The 14,792-nt window shown below is 38.5% G+C and overlaps 1 protein-coding gene across 3 annotated transcripts in view; it reads right to left on the minus strand.

Moving 5' to 3' along the window:
- LOC101855694 (acetyl-CoA carboxylase) overlaps positions 1-14,792 on the minus strand; it is a gene marked incomplete at its 5' end in the record, with an annotated part of 72,560 nt that overhangs the window by 45,750 nt on the left and 12,018 nt on the right. For all 3 annotated transcript variants that reach the window (XM_035971817.1, XM_035971815.1, XM_013086742.2), the window contains 11 exon segments: positions 254-403; positions 3,674-3,792; positions 4,623-4,712; positions 5,309-5,536; positions 6,459-6,583; positions 7,006-7,195; positions 8,136-8,255; positions 9,476-9,691; positions 11,321-11,411; positions 13,323-13,451; positions 13,846-13,944. In XM_035971817.1, coding sequence (XP_035827710.1) covers positions 254-403; positions 3,674-3,792; positions 4,623-4,712; positions 5,309-5,536; positions 6,459-6,583; positions 7,006-7,195; positions 8,136-8,255; positions 9,476-9,691; positions 11,321-11,411; positions 13,323-13,451; positions 13,846-13,944 — 1,557 coding nt within the window.

The raw sequence follows: 14,792 nt of genomic DNA on the forward strand, positions 1-14,792 counted from the left end.
TGTGCCATAGCAACAACCACTGTGGCCATATTGCCATAGCAATAACCACTGTGGCCCTATTGCCATAGCAACAACCACTGCGGTGGCCCTATTGCCATAGCAACAACCACTGTGGCCTTAATGCCATAGCAACAGCCACTGTGGCCTTAATGCCATAGCAACAACCACTGTGGCCTTAATGCCATAGCAACAATCACTGTGCCCAGTTGCCATAGCAGTAACCATTGCGCCCCGTTGCCTTGGCAACACTCACTGTTTAAGCTCCTCCACGTTCTGGAAGGCCATCATGACCCCCATACGCTGGCAGACAGGCGGTTCCTCCCAATGCTCCGACTCTGAGCCCGAGTCCTTGTCCGTGCTGTTTAGTCTTAACAGGCCACTCTCAAACCGGGTCACCATCATTCTGGAATGGTTTGAAAAAAAAAATGCAAGATCTTTTTACCCAAGCCAAAGTAAAAAAAAAAGACACTACTGAGTTTTTTCGACAAAAGGACAAGGGGTAGCTGCCCATTAAATTTAATGAGTCTGACACTAGTGGGGAAAACCCAGAAAATAATCATAATAACAATAACAATAACAATAATAATTGGAATATATATCGCACGTAATCCCTAGAAGGCTTTACGCACTGCACAATGCAGAATCATTCCTCAGCTTCAAAAGTTAATTCATAATAAAATTTCTTTTTATAATGTAAGTGCTTTTACGCCCCCCATCAACACAATTTCGATCATTTAGGAAGCAAACTTCCGACCTTTCCCGTCAGGACCAACTTGAGCCGAGAGAAATACAACATCCCAGAAGAAAGACTGCAATACTTGATAAAAATGTTCTCTCCACTCGGGAAATTGCACTCAGGTCTCTTGCGCACGACAGTAAAATGCCTAACCACCGGCTGTAGACAATTGAAACCACTCTGAAGATACAATCTGTCTAATCTGAAAGAACAATATAATCTGTTCAATCTGAAAGAAGAACAATCGATATAATCTGAATGTATAATCTATCCAATCTAAAAGCACAATCTATCCAGTCTTAAAGAACAATCTATCCAATCTAAAAGCACAATCAATCCAGTCTGAAAGAACAATAATATATCCCATATGAAAGAACGATCTATCCAATCTGAAGGTAACAGAGTAAACCAGATTCACGACAACAAAGACAGAAACTCAGCTGGTCCACGAGATCACCTATCCAGTGCCGTTCATTACACATTCAAAAATGGTTGCACTCTAATCAGATTACACGGCAGCCTCAGGCACAAGACACACTACTGAAATATTCTCATTCTACTGGAAGCTTTCACAGAAAGTCATCTAAACCAAGCACATTTTATGGGCTATCATAAACCTGGCCTACAACGGTCATTTAGTGGTCATGACCAGCCATAAATAAAACCCTGAACACATCTATATTACCCCTAGTACAATAGCATACAGGAGTTAACAATTACCATGCAGATTATGCACAACTTGAAGCCAAGCTGGGAGACCACAAAAATGCACTGTCGTCAACCTGCTAGTCGTATAAACAGTGAACAAATTAGTTTACTGCTTGAAGCAAGCACAGAGTCTTATGCACAGACAAGCATTCAACTCTCTCCAATGCTAAGAAATCTCTTCTGTCTCATTTAATATGTTTCTCTGAAACGCTTCAGGGCTTAAAAATATATTTCTTCATTGCTTATAACAAGCACAATGTCAAATATGAAAAATACAATTTGACTTTCTCCACTTCTTACAGTAATTTTTTGGTCTACAGAACACATTTCCCTGATATACTTGTTGAAGCTGTCATAGATTTTTTTTTAAAGTGATGCCAGCGGCTTTCTCTGACAGACACATTTTGATAGGAAATCCGAAGACAAAACTCACTCTGGACTGGAGAAAAACACCTGACAGCACTACTCTCCTTCAGAGAACGAAATCAACAACTGATAACGCTACTCTTCCCAGACAACTGCTACAAATGTAGCTAGCGCAGACAAAACTCATAAAAAACTTTATAGGTCTCTATCTATCATTTTGCAAAGCAAGCTGTTGTACATAAGTGTGTGTGGGGGGGGGGAGAGAGAAGAGGAGAGGGGTGTACAGCTCATTATTATGACCAGTGCAGTAACTGTCATGGCAATAAGGCTAACTAAGCTGTACATTCGTAACCTGATCCTTCACATCAGAGAACCACGAAATGAAGCTGCACTGACAGCTCATAAACATCACACAGCAGTATGTCCACCTGTGGTCCATGTAATATGGAAGAGAAATTTCACCCCTGACTGAACAAGTAACTTGACACAACACCCAAATGATCCTTAGCCAAGAAATTTGAGTACACAATATGTTGTTCCTTCATTACCATAATCACATATTCATCAAAAAGTTTGAATTCTCAGTTACTTTGCCTTCTCACTTTAAATGCTTCGGCAGCAAAACAGTTTATTGTTCATATTCTATCCATAAAATATTGTGACCCCTTCAGTGTCATATTGACAAACTTGGTATGTCATGGAACTGAACACTTTTCCACATCTTTACACACCAGGGAATGCAAAACAAGTCATTTTTAAAGGGTTAAAGGAACCCATTCGTGACTCTAATTTTGTGCAAATAAAACAAAATTATTCATTACCAAACCCAAAATCCAACAATGAGCACAATAGCATCACCCCACTTTTACCACACGAGAACTACTGGTAAAAACAAAAAATCTATTAAAGTCCAATGTGAGGCATGCTGACAAAATGAATTACTTCTCAGATTGTATAGCCTACTGTATAAAGATTTCAATTCATACGTTGAGTTTTTACAATTTATTCGTATGAAATGATAAAAGACATGTTAACTTGAAGACAATGACAACAGTAAAAAATCAACAAATTTGACCCATATATTAATTAATTTTCAGAAGATAACTCCATTCAAGGATTGTGAGAGGTGACTCATTTTGTTAACATGCTTCACAAATGGTTCCAAGAAGGCAGAAAAGAAAATAATAAAAAATCAATTTCTAGGTAATAAAAAGCTACACACAATACAAATCTACTCCTTCACTCTACACCATTATCCTCAGTAGTACACCTAGAGACCCTCAGCATAAGGCTTTAAAAAAATGAATTAGATAAGACAATGAAAAGGCAATACTTTAATTCAGCATCATTGTAAGAAATAAACAGCATGGGTGACAAAGGTGTGTATGAAATTGATATATTAATTAATTTTCAGAAGATAACTCCATTCAAGGATTGTGAGAGGTGACTCATTTTGTTAACATGCTTCACAAATGGTTCCAAGAAGGCAGAAAAGAAAATAATAAAAAATCAATTTCTAGGTAATAACAAGCTACACACAATACAAATCTACTCCTTCACTCTACACCATTATCCTCAGTAGTACACCTAGAGACCCTCAGCATAAGGCTTTAAAAAAATGAATTAGATAAGACAATGAAAAGGCAATACTTTAATTCAGCATCATTGTAAGAAATAAACAGCATGGGTGACAAAGGTGTGTATGAAATTGATATCTATAATATTGACCCTCAAAGACTCAATCGAATTGACCCCAAAAGTATCTATCAAACTGATCCTCTAAGTATCAACAATATTGACCCTCAAATCATCTAGTAAATTGATCCTCAAATATTTGTCACATTGACCATCTAGCTGTTTCACCTGTTGGGATGCGACCGAGGCAGCAGAAACTTGAAGTCCACCACACAGCGGCCGTCCTCCAGCTGACTGTGCTGCATGCAGTTCATGTCGTACGCGATGTACGCACGACGAATGTACACCTTCGGGGGAGGGAAACAAGAACAACTCAAATAACTTCTTCTTTTACGCTTTTGTCACACATTAAAGCTCAAACTTCTTCTCCTTTTCGGTTTCTCTAAGACCCTACAGCTTAAATTCTTTCCATTTTTCCTCTTCTTAAAAAAATTATGGTTAAAACTTCTTTCTCTTTTCCTTTTCTCCAACACATTAAGCCCAAATTTCTTCTTCTCTTCATCTTCTCTCACACACTAAAGCTCAAATTTCCTTTTCTCTTCTTCTCTCACACATTAAATCACCAGGTGAGTTGAACGCATGACTTTTGGCTAACACTGAAACTAAAGACATACATAACCATTTACTTTTCTGCACAGAGTATCCCTCATTTTTCAGCCACCCACATCTAAACTTGATGTTAATGATACTGGCTGAATTCTCTAATTTCAACAGGAATTGAAATGTTTTTAAAAAGTGTAGACACTGTAGACATAACATTGCACTTTACTTGCATTTGAGGGCTAGATATTTATGAAGTGACCTGTTTCAAAGAAAACATGTTTGCACATAACAGGAATCAGAACTGGCAAATGTTTATTAACTTTAACAAGCTCCTACATCGTCCGCATCAAGTATTTCTTATTCAATTATTTCACAATATCCTGCAGGAACAAAACATCTTTTCTTCCCAAGGAATTTAGACTATTAGGAGGAAAGATGACTACTGTCTGTTGTATTAAGTCACAATATACTCCAAGCAACACAAATCTCCTCATCCCCAGGATCATTCATCTATAGGGAGGGAAAACCAACACTATCTAAAAGGAGGGGAAACCACCACAATAATGTCACTCACTTCAAGAGCAGCCCTTCTCACAGCCTCGTTGCTGTGGTAAAAGAACTCTTGCAGCACATCGTAGATGGCGGTTTCTGAGTTGATCAGTTTCTGTTTGATAAAAAAAACATTTGTAACAGAAGAATGAATAATGTGGGGAATGATCAAATGAGTATAGAAAACCTAAGCATAATGATAAAATATAGCTGTTAAACAACCACTTTTCAGAATTCAAGCATTAAAAAATTTGATAGTTTCCTCTTGTAGGGAATGATAACATATTGAAAAAGACATAGAGGATAGTTTAACTAATTCATTAATTATATAATTTAAATAGCACCTTAAATGCCAAGCTGTAAGCGAAGAATCACTTGAACTTGAATCAGAAGAAACCTTTAAATACGAAGAGGTAGGAACTGAGGTGCAGCACAGCACATTGTAAGTCAGAAAAGCCAAATAATTTTCTTCCATCTCAACTTATTCTTCACCAAGTGCCAGGTCTGAAATACACATCAGCAATTATGATACGCCACTCATTTCCCAGCTCAAAAACTCTAAAAAATCCGACTTAATCCTGGTCTTTTTCCCTCACCAGTTGCTCACTAGCCTGAAATGCTAAAGAAAGAAATGTACAGATCTTAATTATTTAGGACCATCATAAGAATTTACAACTTGGAATATTTTGCGTGAGAACCAACTCATCTCACCTGTAGATTCTCCGGACAGAAGTCATGTCCAGACATGTCGATAGCGGAGAGGAAAATGGACTCCATCTGGTTGTGCCGGTGCTCGTAGGGAGGCAGGTGAGCTGCAATGAGGACCTGGCGGGCCCTTAGCGCCACTTTGGAGTTCTCCGACTTGTTCAGCTGCGTCAGCTCGCTCAAGATGGAGGCCAGCTCATCAGTGAGGCCAGGCTCTTTGCCACACAGATGGTCCTGGGGAGTGTTTGTTTGTTAAAGCTAGAGTTTTTCGCACTTGTAACATAATCAGGTCATACAAGAGCCAGACATTAGAGACGTTACAAGAGAGTAACAAACACAACAAAAGAAGGAGAGATAGATGTTTGATAGGAAAGAAGGAGCAACCACACCAGAACACCCCTTAAACACCCACCCGGGGAATGTACAAGAAGACTAGTTGTTTGTTTGAGAAAAGTACTACTTGTTTGTTTGAGGAAAGTTTAAGTTTTAGTAAGAGTTTTACGGCACTTGCAACACAAATAGGTTCTATGAATGCCAAAGAGTAAAGGTCAGAGAGTAAAGCACAAAGAAAAAATTGAGGAGAGATGAGGACGATAGATGTTTGACAAGCAATAAGAAGCAGACAATACTAGAACGCCCATCAACCGCCCACTGTTTGAGGAAAGAGTACATTGACACCATACCAGCCATTTCGAGCTGAGAAAAAGGAGACAAAAAAACTTTTTAAACAGGGGAAAAAAAAAAGCAGGACCTAACAGTACCCCCCTCCAACCATTTGCATGACAAATTACCTGAGAAAGACAAGTGACCTCAGTATCACCGATGCAAGCAAACGAATGAGCTACTTATGCAGGAAGATATGACTGTATAGCGTAGTGGCTCCCATGTTCTTTACTCAACATCAAAGTTCCACAATAATGGTCTTATTCATTTGTTTGTTTCCAAGAAGAAGAATAGATTTTAACTTTTCAGTGAAAAATCTTTTCCTACTTAATCCATAGTGATTTCTGTTTTCTTAAAATCAACTTTCAAAATAAATCAGTTCATTGTTCAATTTTTAAGAAAATGCTTTATCATTTTTTTTTAAATGCCTTCCTAAGCTATTTATACATCACTTACATGTAAGATAAGGAACAATTTTTTAAAAAGGACTCACAATGAGCATGATGACCAAGGAATTCTTTTGTTGCACTGAGACATGAGAGAAAATGGTCTGTACCACAGACAGCATGTCATCCTTGTTTTTCTCTCGGATAGAACACACACATTTGTCATAGGAACCTGCAAATAGAACACACACACTTGTCATGAGAACCTGCAAATATTAACACACACATCTATCATACGAATCTGAGAATGGATAGGAAAAGCACAGGTTTCAACAATGTAAAAATACAGAAATAGTCTGATCAAATAATGTCAGTGCGGGTCAAATCTAATGTTCTGATCCATACACCCTGAACTGATTGGGACCATACACCTGAACTCTCCTGGATCAAATGTTGGACTGCACTCATGAAAAAAACAACCCTGATCTTCGTGTTCACATTTCAGAACTATCTTGAAACTGCAGCTCCACCCTTAGGTAATGCCTCTACATTTTACTAAGATCTCACAATCTATGTCTCTTTACCTTAAGAAAACTGTAGCTCTTCTCTAAGGCTCTATACTTTACTAAGAGCACACAATCTACATCTATTTACCTTGCTGAAACTGCAGCTCCACCCTGAGGTAATGCCTCAACAACTCCTGCACCACTGACTTCATGTGTCCACGGATGCCGTTCCTGTAGCGCTGTACCAGCTGCACGATGCCTTGTGTGGTCATGAAGAACACATCACGGTCCGCGCGCTTGTTCAGGGTGGCTGCATACGTGTCTATCACGCTAGCGATCTGTTGGTGGGAGTGTGTGTGTTTGTGTGAGTGTGTGTTTGTGTGTGTGTGTGGGGGGGGGGTGGGGGGGGCATATTGTTAATCAATTATTAGAATATTTAAACTTATTATAACTAGTTTATCTGTTTGAGATGTCAAAGTCTTTCGTTTAAGCACCATTTATGTGCACATGTAAACAATTCAGTAAATGTTGTGAAATACCACCCAAGAAAGTTTAGCAGTTCATAATGGTTTCTTGCAAGCGGTTTGTGTCCCACATTGATAAAATTTCAATCTGGGTTTAATCCCTGCACATCACTTATCAGTCTAGCAGACTGACTGACAAAGATACACAATAAAAATGGCCATTATAGACACAAACCAATTCAAATTAAATAATTTGAGTCGAACCCCCTTGCTGCCAGGCCCAGGACAGCCTCATGGTGTGAAATAAGATTTAATAAATTAAACAAGGAGGTCTGGCAATCCTCTCCTTTTGGGTCCCCTGTTTACACCTCACAGGTGGCCAACAAAAGTTCCTTCAACCTACAGATTCTGGCGCTCATATGACCTTCTGCAGTTGCAAGCACCGTAAAACCTCTACTAAAACAACAAACCTACAGATTACTCGTTCATTTACCTGTAACCTAACAACCCTACAAAACTGCTGTCATTTTCCAAAGTACAGTACATGCAGCTTTTACGATTTTACAGAAGAGCTAAAAAAAAACTAAATATTGTTACAAAAGAAACAAACTCTACAAACATCCAAAGTCAAATTTTCTAATGATACAATTTTGACAATAATTTCCTTATTTTCTTGGTAACAACATTCAGTTGTTTTTTTTGGTCTCTTGTAAAATTGTAAAAACTGCATATATTGTACTTTAATGACAGCTGAAAACCAACAGAGGACCTACAATTTTGCCTGACAAGCAACAACTCTAGAAAACCTTCTCACCTGTTGGCTAGGGAACTGGCACAGTACAGATGTGATGTTGCTGGCATAGGAAGACATCAGCTTGCGTATGGATTTCTCTACATGCTGGGGCACTCGGCCTTGAATCATGGAGATCAGGTCCTAAAAAATTAAGAAAAAAACAAACAAAATACCATTAACAATAATCATTTTTGTGTGAAGACAATCTAAAAGAACACAGTTACCCTTACTTAATTTACTGATTTAAAAGGAGAAGCACCCTCATCATTAAACACAAAAGAAAAAAAAAATAATAGAAAGTATGCATTACTAAAATTAAAGGCATTAAAAAAACCCAACCCATACAGCCAAGCTTTGATTTTGCCTGAATAGTGAACTTTTTTCAACGATGGATATATTAAACAGTATCCAAAGCAAGTAAAGTGGTAAACACGAAAAAGTATATTTTTAACTAAGTATAATTCAGTCAGAGGCATCAAGACAATTCAATTCATTATACAGACTTCAACATAAGTTAAGGACCACTAGCAAACACTCTGAGTGGTCTCATTGGATCGACCTGCACATGGGCATTCTTGGACTGACCCAGTGGCTTGATGGTGCAGCCTCAAGCTGTCAATGACAGAGAGTGACACTGCAAGCCTTCTTGCAACTTCAAGGGCTCCAACTCCATCCTGCAGCCATGCCACAGCTCTGGCACGATCAAAGTCTCTCAGTTTTTGTCCCGATGGCATGTTGATGCAATACTGGATTTTGCGCACAAACGGCGGCTTATATTGCCACCAAAGTGAGCATAGTTCGAGACTGTATGCCACCTAAGTGAGCATAGTTCGAGACGTACGTCCGTTTATGACATGCACCAGATATTTTAACTGAGAAATGTTGATGGTGTTGCACACAAGTCGATTAAAAAAAAGCAAATTTGGCTGAAATTCCCAGAGGATTTCCGAGCTGCACGTGGTGATTTTGCCCCTTTTGGAAGCTTTGCAGTACACATTTGTAACCCACAAACAATTTCAGAGCAAAATATTTTGAAACATTCCTTGCTGTCTTTTTTTCGATTTAAAAAAAAATCAGAGCTGTCTGTCAAGGTGGTCGTTAACTTATGTTGAAGTCTGTAGGTATATCTGATACGCCATTTTGATGGCTGAGGTCAAGAAGTGACTAAATCCACTTTCGATCAAAATGGAACAATCGATATGGGTAGTGAGAGTTTAAGCCGCTCTTTTACCTCTGTAAATATCGAGGCCGTAACTTAATTCCGTATCGAGATAATGACATTTCTTTTTCAACTATGTTATAGAGATTTCAAAATCGTCAAAATTTCAAACTGGTGAGTAGTACAGTCACCACTTCCTAACCTGAAGCTCCAACAGGGGCAGGGCTGGGTCCTTGAGACACTTCATTAGGCGTCCGACTGTTTGACTGAGACGTTCGCGGAATTGAGGCTCGGGGAGGATGTAGCCAGACAGAATGTTGTCAAGGTCGGCTTTGGCGCGTTGGAACACTTGATGCTGCTTGTCTCCATGGGTAGCCGTGTTTTCCTGGGTGGGCAGGGGGCCTTCATGGAGCTTGGCCTATGGGGTGAGATGGGGGAGGGGTTGGGATGACAGAGCAGATTTAACCTAGGCCTCTTTTATCCACAAGCTATTTTACAATTAATGTACTATTCATTTTTTAGTTAGTTTAGTTTTAGTAGAGGTTTTACGGCGCTCGAAACTGCATTAGGTCATATGAGCACCAGAAGATTAGAGGTGTTACAAGAGAGTAACAAACACAAAAAAGAAGGAGGGGAGATAAGGACGACAGATGTTTAATAGGAAAGAAGGAGCAACCACACCAGAATTCATTTTTTAAAAACAGAAATACTTGAATATATCTGTGTGGTGACCCCATCAATTAAATTAAAAGAGATTGTAATAGCCTGAAGACTAAAAACCATGTACAGATTTCCTTGTATGGCCATGACAAGCATTTGAAGCTTCAGAAAATAAGACCAGCGGAGAGCGTCCTGGTGCTCTCATATGAGACATTAACTTCTTTTTTGAAAATTAGGCATTTAGTTATAACATTTTAACTAAAAGAGACAGTACTTGAAGAGTTTCATCAAGGTCCCACGTCTCGTATTTCAGTCTGCCATATACAACATATTGCTTTCCGATAACCAAAACTATTTCCACAATATACACTTGGAAATCTTAACCTTCTAATATTTCAAAAAGTTTATAATATATTCAAAATTAATTTTAGGCTGACATGAAGTCAAGGCTAATAATTGTGGTGACCTTTCTTTTGGAATTGAGGTATAATAAGGAACTCCCAAAACCAAAAAATTATAGGCTCCAAGAAAGATCAAAGTCAACCAAATGTGAGCGTGCCTGGTGAAAGGTACCAAAAGACGCATTTGCTCCAACTGAGATATCAGGCTTCAGAGGTCAAAAATAGAATTTTTGACAAAAACTAAGTCCCATTAAAAATGGATATTTTAGCCATTGATATATTGATATTTACAAGGACTTGAGTTTCTTTTACTTTAAAATACATTTTTAAAGATGCTTTTTAACACAAAGTATATTGCATAATCCTAGAAAATGCGTTAAAAAATAGATTTTCTGAGTAAACATTGCAGAGGGTTTCTCTTGTCCATTCATAAAGTCAACCCAATCACATTGCATTCCAAAATTTAGGTCATTCTCTCCTCTCTCTAGTGGCGGGTAGTGCGCATGAATATCTATAACATGTAAACAAAGCAAAGCTTTGCGCATTCACACCCTTTAGCTTTTTTGTAGAGCAAACTTATATCGCTTTTTTGTGCCCTGTTTCTTGAAAATTCTTGTTCAAGGTGGTGTAGAATTTGTTCAGAAGACGTAATATAAACACTGTGAAGCAGCTCTTTAAGGTTGGCTTGCGAGTAGTGAATGTGTTGTCAGGTCATCTCGAAGCGTAGCTCTATCTATTTGAAGCTGAAACACAAAGGGTAAACTTTAAAGCCCTTTTTCTTAAAACTCTGTTTCTGTACCCTGCCTTACAAAATCACCCATACCTCAATATCTGCTGAAGATATCTTAAAAATTCAAAATGCATATTGTTCAGAAATCATCCCTGTACATAAAAATGCAAAAACTCTCAATGCGTCATTTGGTACCTTTCACCAGGCACACACACAAAAAACCACATACAATGCCCACAGGGAGCACAATCCATACCATTTGTACTCTGCTGGGGTCATCCAGGGTCAGATAAGCCACCACACTCCCAGCATCCAGCACAGCACCAGGTCTCTTTGAATAATGAACGCTGTCAACAACAAAAATACAAAGAGAAATTTTACAGTTTAGAAGTTTTTTTTAAAAAGAATACATCAAATTAAAATTTTTTTAAACTTGAGATATTCAAAACTAAACACAACGCACCTGATATAACAGTTGAGTACAATTGTCTTTCAAAATGATCTAAAAAAATAAACAAGTTTTATGTTATAAAAATAACATGAACTTTCACAGATCATAATTCAAAATCTTAAAACTTTCGTTAAAAAAAACTACTAAGCATTCTGAAGCCCCATTCACACGTACAGTTCATTGATCGACAAACTGTAGGAAATCGAAAGAATGGCGGGCATCCTGTCAACTTTCCGATAAAACTGAGCGTGGAAACGAGCAATCCTCTCGATATTGAAGGGTTCTCAGTACAGCCACCAGATATCTGGTGAAGCTAGATATTTTCCGGCCAGCGAACTGAAGGCATGATGAGGAGAGAGCATTTAATCTTTTTTTGTGTGTTTTGTGTATTTTGTCAAGGACTGACACTTCAAGGATAAAAAAAACTATATGTCTAAATGGAACTTCTCTCGTCGACAAACTTTCAGTTCAACTATGACCCAGATCTGGCGTCTGTCGGTTAAACCGTCAGTCTGTCGATGAATGAACTGTACATGAAAAGGGATCCTTACATTAGACTTTTAAAAAATCAAAATCATAGACTTAGCCCACAGAAAAGAACAGAAACTGTACACTACCAAAAATCCAAAGCAATCTGAGACTTCTGGAACCTTCCAATCTACAACACCTTGTTAGAGTACAAAGAGTTGAACTTTAAGCATAGCTGCCACTCAAAAAAGGAGGAAATTCACGCAAAGGCATACGCGCGCTCTCCGAAGGCCGCAGTAAAACCAGTGAGACCCAGAGGCAATATATGCTGGAAAATCTAGCCTACGGTTTTGGAAGGAAAAAACTGTCATATTTGTTAACAATAGGCAACTGAATTAAAATGTATTTGAAAAAAACAAAAAAAACCCAAAGGCACTAAGTTGACTAACAAGCATAAGAGTCAATTTGACACAGTTTGGACTTGGTGACTAAATATCCAGTGTTTATTGCTAGCTGGTGTCTCATAAAAAGATTTCTTTCACTTTAAACTTGTACATCGATGTAGAGCAGTATTGGATCAAGGACGACAACACCTTTGCCGCTGTACTGACCGATTTCGGCACTCCTGAACAATTGCGGTCTCGTTTGCACTTATTAGTGCCCCTGTAGTGTGTTTCTTATTTAGAGATCTAAACTGAATTAAAATAAAAGCCTAGGCTATCTAGTCTAAATCTAGAAATCTAAATATGTGTCGATATGTCTAGAGATAGATTATCTAGAACTAGATCTAGATTCACTTCTACAGCCACAATAGCCGTCATGTAAACAAATGGGACCGCAATTGTACAGGAGTAAGAGTGCTGCGATTTCTTAATCGCACCGACACAAAGTGCAGCAAGCGGCTTGTTCAATTTTCTAATGAACTTTTCAAGTCGCACACCTGCTGCTTCTTTCTCATTCCAGCTCCTTTTATTTTTGCATTCTGCATCAATTTCTCTCAAATTTTCGCCGTTTTCAAAGACAACTCGGCGCGCCAACGTCCCGATGCTCGATCGACACTTTGTTGCTTCACAATAAACAAAGTGAAACTAGTGCTAGGCCTAGAAGAACGGAAGTAGAAAACTACGACGGACATGCACAAGCCGCGTTTGCGCCTCTCTCCCGGTTCAGTGTTTTCTGCGTGCAAAAAAAAAAAAGTATCGCAATTTGCCACCGAGAGCAGCCCAGCAGAGGAAGGAGGAAAGTAGCAGGAAAAGCTAGATGTGAAGCGGAGTTTCCGCTATTTAGCGGGAAAGTGGCAACTATGTTCAAAATGCGTTTCTTTCTATTCCAGACTCACCATCCATTCTCTGTGGCCCTGAGCTCCATCACCATCTTCATGACTTCAATCTCAGCAAACACATCACCAGCAAAAACATGGCCGCCGTCATCCACCAGGTAGTTGATAAGTTTGCCAGCAGATGGGGACCTGCAGAGACCAGTTCATAGATGAAAATACCTTTACATCTTAAAATTACGGCAACAATACTTCGATTTCACATCAGGACAACTATATGCTAGAGAAGACCCATTAATATTGTAAACTGGTAAATTTATGAGTCAACATGAAGGTAAGTGTGATGGGTTGGGCAGGTCATTTGAGTATGTTTCTGAATCCACAACATTCACAAACTAGTTGTCCTGCAAAGCAGCCCACCGCCCAAAAATCTCATTGGAGCTCCATCCAAAAGCCGGCTCTGAATTACACGTCTCTATCACAAATGTTGACAAACTACGAAGATGATAATTACCACCATAAAATACTTTCTCCTCCCATATACTCCCTATCAACTCTACGTGTTCTTTCCCAAAGCCTGAGCTACCTGAGAATTGTTGGGTCATTCTCTTTCTGCAGTATACAGGTCTGATTGCCGATGGTGATTCTGTAACTGTTCACTTGTTCCTTCATGTATGTTGTGTAACTGTGGAAAGAAAACATCATTATATACTTCCACAAGAGATTTTGTACAATTACTAGACTGGAATTGTGAAAAAAAACCGAAAGAATTCCATACATAAAGGTCTTGCACCAAAATATGATACAATGGCAAGGAAAGAAAATCTAAACGTGCGCACAGCTACTCAAAATTTATGGATCATATTGTCTAATACATCTTGTAACAAGTCTGTTTTAATATACAGTGCAACATGACATTCACAACAAGATTAAGATTTGAATAAATGTATAATTAGACACACATTTATTCTGCACAATTTCTGGATTCATACGGAAAATTGGCACTTCTGATATATTTAAAGTTTCAAGCACTTCATACTTTAAAAAGTTACTAGCTGGGCCCCCTTTCGATGAAAGGAATGATCAGTGGTGCCTATACGTTCTTATACTAACCGTTTAGGCCGGTGCTTTAATATCAACTAAACATCATTGGCCTACTATATTTACACTCTAATGGAATGGGGCAATAAATCTTGAGAGATGCAAAAAATTATAAGGTCTAGATCTATACTCTCAAAACAAAATGCGCCTCGCGAAATATCACTTCCGGATTTTCTAAAATTACAGAGACAGAAGCATCGGCCTACAAAAGTGATCGGCGAAATAAAGAAATTTAGCTTTTTGCAGCAAAACTGTCTCAAAACTGAAAAAAACAAGGGCGCCATGCTCTGGAGAATATTTTAAAGAATTTTTTGGCGAAAACCGCATGTCGATCGATGAAGCCATTAAAAAGCCTTTTGAATAGCAAAATTCGGCCACCACAAATAGATAATAGATGTAACAGCTTGACGGAGACCAAAAAGAGAGGTTTAG

The sequence above is a fragment of the Aplysia californica genome, unplaced genomic scaffold (assembly GCF_000002075.1).
Source record: "Aplysia californica isolate F4 #8 unplaced genomic scaffold, AplCal3.0 scaffold00019, whole genome shotgun sequence".
NCBI classification, from domain to species: domain Eukaryota; kingdom Metazoa; phylum Mollusca; class Gastropoda; order Aplysiida; family Aplysiidae; genus Aplysia; species Aplysia californica.